Genomic DNA, 8,802 nt, shown 5'->3' with positions numbered 1-8,802 from the left:
TAAAAAAGAATAAAAGAGAACAATAAAAAAAGAACCCTTCCACCACCGGCCACCTCCGAGAAAATCAGTCCGTATAGTGTTTTATTTTTCAACACTTTTTTTCCAGAGAACAGTAAAGCCACGTTAACTCGACAGCCGCATGCGCCATCCGACACTTAACTATTAATAGTTTACTATTAGTACGTTATTATTATGATTATTTTTTAACGACAAATACCGATTTTCAAACGTCGCTGAACGACCACGTGAAATCTTTTTTATACGAACTCGGATGTTATTGAACTTGAGCTCTTGTTCTGTCTTTTCAGCAATAAACTCCCAGGTTTGCCCGTTGAGTCGGTATGTACTCGAGAGGAGTGGGTGTACATGACACGACGACAAAATGGCCGGAGTCAACTCCTCCTTGATGAAAAGCTGTTTGCTTGAACAGATCCGGTATAACTTGAACGCGCAATACTGCAAAGTACCGTAAACTGTACACAATATAAACGCAGTGATGCGTAAACACTGAAGAAAATGCGCTTTTCAGTATTAGAAATCGGATAGTGTATGGAAGTAGTGAAGTATACACGTACACCTCAATAAACTACACCGAGCCAAAATAAATACGGTACAACTTTTGCTGGGAAAATTCAAAACAACTCATTCAGATGCATTTCATTTATTACATTTTTTACAATGATAGTCGTTGAATAATGTGAGTGTTGCAGGGCAAATCACAACGCGACCATCGGTGGACACACTGCCATCTTTTTGTTGGTCGAACAAGACAAACGTCGACGTTTGATGCTGTCGCAGATCAACGGAGATGAGCAATTGTTTCTCAAGCAATTGCAGGCGGCTTGCAAAATCCCTACGCATGTTCCGGCAGCCATCATGAGTAGGCCGGCGTATATGTACACGCGCTCTGTGCTCTGTCGGTTGTCCCTTTGCACGATAACGACTAAAAAACACATAAAAAACAATATGTTATCGACACAGTTTGACAATTATTTAGTGACAAGTGTAGGGAATAAGCCGTACCGTCGGATCTATCGCGTCGAAATATTTAATCATGTAAAATACTATTCCGATTAGGTAAAACGAGTTCGTATAATTTCGATACGAATCGATATTTTTTTAGTGTATACGTTCACACGTATGGTACGCACTCGTACAGATAAAAAGTTAGCCGCCGCCGAGACCAATCAATAAGGAACGCCTCGGTTGTAATGATTCTTGTTACATTTCTAATGGGGGCGTCGACAAATTATATTTATTACAAATGAGATTTCACTTTAATTATGATTTATTTATTCGACCGGTTGTTGTCATTTGGAGGTGTCCTTATAAGTAGAGTTGTACACAACTAATCAAAAGGATCAAGTCAGAATATATTTAAGTTTACGAGTAGCCAACATCGAATTGTCAGTACATAGTGCGGGTTTTATGTATTAGGTGGTATTTTTCAAAAAAAACATTTTGGTTAAAATATATGTACAACGTCATATAATATATTGTAATTAATTTAGGCTTTCAGTGGTACACGACATAATAGTTGACGCAAAATCCACCGCGGGAAAATATTGCGGCCCTGTCATAACAATAACAGAAGAATAATGATTTTTCAAATGTTAAGAGTTATTAGAAAAATACACTTACAAGTTGATCGACAAGAAAACTAAGTTTTTCTAATAATACCCGTAGATCGTCGTTCTAAATCGTGTTTAATGTAAGGGTAATTAAAAAAAAAAAACGATAGATTATCGATTTCAACGTAAGACGAAATTCAATCATTTGAACATGTTATAATTTTATATTAAAATAATTGTTTAACTAATATACATTTACCGATGAATCATTTCATTTAAAAAGTTATAAATTATTAATTATACATTTGCTAAATAAGTTAAAACGACGTTGGAAGATGTTTAATTTATTCAAACGATATTTTTTTTATCTCGTTTTGACAATCATTTCAATAAAAATACTTTTAAATGTTTGCGGAGATAGCGATCGGCGCAGGTCTTTAAAATTCGGAGGAAATGTTATAACATTGGCAGTACAGTTTGTGTATGTAATTGAAACGTTATTTTTTTTTTTAACATTATTTAAATGACTTAATTTGCTAGATATACGCTAGGAATCTAAACAAACTTAATAAGAGAAAAAAGTCTTAAAAATATTGAAAAACTAGTCCAATTTGATCAAATAAGTTGTTAGTAAATTGGCTAATATACCAGAGAATTACGATGTAATAATCGTGATAATATTATATAATATCGAGTAATATTTAAATACGAATCTGTGGCCAATTGAAATATTCGTATCACCCCAGTAGTCAGAAAATAAGGTCGCAAAACGTCAATGTTCGCTTTATGTTTTCTATAAAAAAGCGATTGTTAAACGTGTTATTATAAATGCTTTACGTACTGCACCTAACAAAATGCTTTTTACGTGTAATAATGTCAAGTGGCGACAGATATAATCAAACGGACGGCTTGGATTTTTTTCTGGGGTTTCGGCAAAAAAATTAACAATATGCATTCCGATTACCCGTATTTGCTTAAGCGGCCAATAAATAAACGGTACAACACCTACGGGTATTGTAAAATTGCTATTAAAAATGTACACGTTTGATGATGTAATAGAATTTGTCGGCTTTCACAAGAGATTCATGGAAGAATTTCGAATAGAGCGCAGTTCGAGGGACCAGAATAATGTCAAGCGGTCACATATGTAACTCGTCCAGAGTGAAATGTTCCGTAAAAAAAAAAAAAAAAAATGTAATACAACAGCTTATAAAACAGCCGCGGCGGCGGCAAATAATAGTTTCCACTAGTTTCGTCTAAAACGTTATCAGGTCGTTGTAATAAATCATAGATGGCCTATAAATTACACAGGCAGACAAATAAATTGGTGCCAAAGAGGGTAAGTGCCGCGATTTAGATTCTCAACGATAACGGCGTCCAGTGCTTTGAATAATAATAATAATAACAACGAGTGACGCCGCCGTCGGATGTTTGAGATTATAAATTTAACAGTGTACCGGCAACGATGATACCGACGAAAGAAGCCACTGCTTTGACCAGGGAAATTTGTCCGTACACGTTGTTGATCTTGTGCACGGGAAACACGTTGTACAGCAATGCGTTTTGCACAGAATTGTAATAGCCTGGAATGCGAAAAACAAATCGGAATTCAAACGACTGGTGCACGCGAACGAACCATCGGCATACCATAAATTATACATCACATAATATATCAGTACATCTACTGAACAACCGAGTCCCCAGCGCACACACACGTCCCATGCGCGTGGATAATGTGCGGTGTTTGGGTGAAAAAACGACTATGTGTATAAACAACGTATAAATCATGGCGTCGTTCAAACTCAATCGATGAACGCGATCGATACGAAAATTGGCATTATCATCGTGAGTCCATCATTTTTTATGCTGTTAATCATTTTTTATCGTCCACCCGGCCCCATAGTTGTGATATAACATGCGATGTATAATCAAGTCCTGCCGCGGACACGTCGCATTTAATTTCTGGATGAAATTATTATTATGCCAACGTCGAGTATTAAACAAATTTTGTGTGGTAGACTATAATAGAGTAGACTTTAGATTACCGAAAAACAATCCAAACAGTAGAAAATATGGCAGTATTTCTTTCAATTCGGTCGTAGCAGATAAAAACAGACATAATCCGTTGGCCATCAAAGTAATGCTGACCGTATAGATAGGAACCGGTAGCGATGATGTCTCGTGCATGATGTATCCAATAGCCCGACCGGCTAACAGTCCTATCCCACCGGCGATTAACGTCACCATAGTTTCGGCAGAAGTCTTCGAGCCCGGTGGTCCTAAATCGATTACAATTACATTAAATGCAAGCAGTGTTGGTTGAAATTAATATTGGATTTCGTTAGAAATCACTGTAGAAGTGAATCAAATTATGAACGATATTGCAATTGCGGATAATCTATTGGTTGCAATACGAATTTGATTGGTTCAAAAATGTCTTTCGTTTAATACAGACAAAATATTAAAGAAACCTTTAAGGAATAGGAATGGTGCGAATCTGGCCGAATGTATGAAGAACTCGGCAGCTGCTAACAAAATGAACTTTATGCTTGTATACCAAATGGTGGGCATGAATAGAGTAATGAATGGTCGGCTCATGGCTGTTGTCCAGCATTTATATCGTTTATTCAATTCTTGTTCCAAGTCGTCCAACGTCATAATTCTAGTCATCAGTAATGGGTAAAAGAATTCTTGGTCCTGAATTGAACACAAAGTGTATTGATATTTATGTTTGCGTGGTTTATATGAAAAATAATATTAACTAACTTAGTGTCATAATCAATAATTAAATAAATACCACCCTTTTAGAATAAACTTAACCTTCATTTCGTTTTCTAAGACATGATACACGTGACCAGTAAATAGAACATCGTCTCGATATAAAGGTCTGCTTCCGATCAAAGGAACATTGAAAAAATCCCTTAAGGTACTCAAGTATACTTCAGGCTCTTTAATTATGTAGAGTCTTTGCTTGCGATCGATACCCAAAGATTTCAGAGTCTTGGTTCTTTTAAATAGAGGCGTGTCTTTTTTGAAAGGAAATACTCGCAGTCTAACACAAACGAATAAAAAAATATTACTCAGAGAAGCTGAAATTCGTCACTGAAAAACAAATTCAATAAGGTCAATACTAAAATCATCAATGTTAATTAAATTAAATGTTCACGGCTATTTTCAATTTAGACAATCGTACTTGAAATTGATTGCAAAGTAAACGTTAAGTCTTACTCTCGGTTACCAATTGTATTCCATACTGTTGGTAATCTATCATTTCTGCGTAGGTTATTAACATCTTTGGCTACATGCATAGCTTTAGATTGGATTGAGTTTTCGTTTAATGCTACTGGACCGTCGTCAATAATTTCAATTTTTTGTGGGACCGGTATCGCCACAAGTATCCAAAACAGAAGCGACATCAGCAACATAACTATAGTTTGATACACTAATTTCAATATTCACCAAAATAAAATAAAAATATACAGTGTCATCTCCTAAAAATTATGCTCCACTCACAGTATTTAATCATAAATAAATAAGTTTTGATATTTTTAATATTTAACTTCAAAAATCACCTCTCTTATAATGCCTACATATGATTGATTTGTACCAAAAAAATTTGTTATAAATTATGATTTCATAATATCATTATGTAATCATATGATAAACTATTGTGTTATAAGAATATGACACAAAAATCTTCTTCTTTTTCTAAAATTATTTTTATCAACAGTAGTCCAGAATAGAATGGACAGGATGTTTATTTTAGTTGGCATTAGCCTATTGTCATATATATATTCTAAATGAATTTGTAAGAGACATACTACTTACTGAAGTGAAAAAATGACGCTGTACGCCATCCGACGAATAGAATTATGTATTCTGTTAAGGGGGGCACAACAATTATACCTGCAAAACTGCCCAGGTGCATTAACAAATGGGCCGCTGGTCTTGACATATTGTACAATAACGACAAGAGCACTGTGAACGTTGTTTGAATCACGCCCGTTCCCGCCCCTTATGGGACAAGTATAAGTCGAGTTAATATTATACATTTTGTTTTACATACAATAATTTCATCGGTAGTGATAGTGGGTGTTAAAAACAACATGGAGAAACTGCAAGACGATTACAGTGATCTACATTGTTCGGGCTTATTAATCTACACCCACACGTGGATATCAATCACTCCTCAATCTATTCGTTTTTGTTGTTGTTTGCATTGAATTTTAAAACTACTCACAAAAATCTACATTGGCGATTGTGTATTTATCATAAAATGGTTATTACAATTAATATTGAAAAGCAAACAATGATATCATAAAATGTTTGATGCAAATAGTATCTCACATTTTTAAAACGTTTTATTAGATAAAAATTTAGTTGACAACATCATGTTGTTATATATAATTTGTTTTCATAATTACAATGAAAAAAATTAACAAAAGTATTATCAAAATACGTCTAATAAACTTTTGGTTATATGAATCATAGTTTTTTTGTAAATTTAACCATTAATTTTGTTGGAAGAATAAAAAAATGTGTCAAAATAAATTTTTGATAAATCAATTTGTTAAAAAAAAAAAATGGATAAGCTAATAAAAAAAAATACTATTTATTTAACGAAAATATTGTTGGATGTATATTGATAAAAAATTTGTTGATTTGTTGTACCAATGAGTTTTTCCATGTGTTTATTTTTAGTAGAAGACAAAGAGTTCAAACAGTAAGGAAACAGGTCAATTGTTACAAACAATGAGAACAAAAGAAATCCATTTCATTACTTACTGAACCCTCATATATATATATAAATGTATGTGTATATTGAAATCTTTTAAATAAAAAAAGTTTAATAAAATTCAATATCGAATTTTTGTAATAATCACTTATGTATCATTAATAATTTTTTTTTATAATTTCATTCTAAAATAAACATTGAATTTTTTAGCAATGAATTATTTATAAGACGGTTTAAATATAAAATTTTATGTCAAAAATAAAATAAATCAATTTTTGATACTTACCGCCTAAAGCTGCTAATATCCAACCCGTTTTAGTAGTAAATGTACTATCAAATAACCACATGAATATTGCCCAACAGATAGTCATTAAACTGCCAAAAAATAAACAGTATCTAAAACCATATCGATTTATGAAGGCACAGGTAAAAGGTGCTAAAATATAAAAAATTAAAAATATAGTCAACATTTTGATGAAATTTTAACAATAAATTTAAGAAATAATAAATTGAATAATTTGTCCTATGTTTAAATAATTTAAATCAGACATGTATATTTTCAGTATATTCATATTTATTTGTCATAAACCATTTAATTAATCGAAAAATAAATATAATATTGGAAATTGATATTTTAGGTTTATCACCTATACCTTATGATGGTGTCATCTTTATTATTTCATATTGTAACATATCTAATTAACTAACTTATCTAATAGATAATGATCTAAGCAAAAATATGACTGGTCGATTAGTACTTTTGAACCAGTATTAAGGGTATTATTGACATTTTTGTAACTAAAGAGGAGGGAGAGTGAATTCTGAGAAACGACTAGTGATAAAAATAAAAGCACTACTTTCTCTTCTCCAACCATCACTATAAAATGTTAATAACTACTAAAGTACTGTCGAAAAGTTAGTATCGTCTAGTCATTTTTATAATTAGATCTTTATCTATTAAATAAGCTTTAATAATGTATTTGTTACTTGAAAAAATTAAGACTATAACCCTTATTTCATTGAAGGTATAAGGGATAAACATAAAAAATGCTTTATAATTGATAAATTGAAAAAACGTGTGTCTAAAAAAATCATGGAAAAATTCTCATTATTATTTTTATTTTTTTTGATAGTTAAATGGTTCATGATAAATAAATAACAGTATATAAAAAGTTTCTAAATAGACTTTAGAATAGGATGGTTCAGTAACTTGTCTAGGTTTTTCATGTAATTTTACTGTATTCATAGACCACACAACTTTAGTAAGTAAAAAATTAATTATTCATCATAACAAATTTTTATAACTAAATAAATGTAGAAATTTTGAGGGATTTCACATTAAATTAGTTTTTATTTTGGTTATGTAAATTTTTACATTGTAATTGAATAAAAAATACTAATGCGATTTAAACTAAAATTAAAAATCGAGGAGTTGTTCAATTTTTTAATAAACCATTTGAATTCTCATGCGTATACAGATTGAAATTTAAACGATAAAAATTATTTAATAATTTTCTTGATTATGCCCACTCGAAATTCAATCGTTAAACGTCAACATCTCTCGAAACAGAAAAATGTGATTACTTCCTATGCCAAAGCAGTCTGATAATCATTTCAAAAATAATTTTCATAATTTAACATTTTATCAATATGTGTGTTTTATTATCTATAATTATCAAATAAATGCATTCTACACATCCATTTAATCTATCATTAAAAATAGTATTATTTCTGATGTTATTGTTCACTAAAAATAATTCCTGTTTTGATTTTTAAATAGAATCTAATGAAAGACTAGAAACTGTTACCTATGGCAAAATAGATCAAAACGAATGATGCCAAATGTTCCACAGTGTGTATATTAAGAGGTACGTATTCAGACATACCAAAGCGGCTATCAAAAAGAAACAGCGAATAAAACACTCCGTCTCTGATGAATGTGGAAATAAAAGCAAGGGCGCGAGTGCCATCTGCCCAATTGTCTTTTTCGGATGAGCACTGAACAACGAACAAGCACGAAGAAGAGGTCAGATTTTCTTCTAGGGATTCTGCCGACTCTAATGTATCAGATACTTCATTAAGTTTGGCATCATTATTAAAAGCGGCGATAGATGCTGACGCCTCATTAGGCTGATTAATTGATATTTGACTGTTGTCTTGTTGGTTAACCGAACCTGACGGTTGTTCCCTAGTTATTCTAAATGATGACCATATGCTAGCGACAGCTCTTGTCAATGGACCCACAGCGTTTTGGTTTAATGTTTGAAGTTCCTTGTCCGACATCTTTTGAGGATTACTAGTCTATGCAAAGTTTAAAACGATAAGAAAAGATAACAAAACAGTAAGAACGAAAAGATTAGATTAAAATTAAGAAATGTAACAATACATTTGTTTCCATAGAGTTCAATTCAGTTAATTCTGTGAAATATTTCTTCAGGCGTTTAAAATGAATTTTTTTACTCGGTTGTTTTCACGTAATTAAGTATTCGATTTTTT

The 8,802-nt window shown here is 31.9% G+C and overlaps 1 protein-coding gene across 1 annotated transcript; it reads right to left on the bottom strand.

Moving 5' to 3' along the window:
- Positions 1-324: 324 nt before the first annotated feature.
- Positions 325-6,821, bottom strand: LOC126903574 (uncharacterized). Its single transcript, XM_050681797.1, has 8 exons — positions 6,593-6,821; positions 5,400-5,585; positions 4,800-4,998; positions 4,392-4,623; positions 4,043-4,268; positions 3,617-3,850; positions 3,029-3,154; positions 325-943 (listed from the first exon to the last, which is right to left on the bottom strand). Exons 1-8 carry the CDS (start codon positions 6,774-6,776, stop codon positions 717-719), a joined length of 1,614 nt encoding a protein of 537 aa, XP_050537754.1. The 5' UTR covers positions 6,777-6,821; the 3' UTR covers positions 325-716.
- Positions 6,822-8,802: the final 1,981 nt, after the last annotated feature.

The sequence above is a fragment of the Daktulosphaira vitifoliae genome, unplaced genomic scaffold, assembly GCF_025091365.1.
Source record: "Daktulosphaira vitifoliae isolate Bord-2020 unplaced genomic scaffold, ASM2509136v1 Scaffold_4, whole genome shotgun sequence".
NCBI lineage: Eukaryota > Metazoa > Arthropoda > Insecta > Hemiptera > Phylloxeridae > Daktulosphaira > Daktulosphaira vitifoliae.
This window is presented reverse-complemented; position numbering and strand designations above follow the sequence as displayed.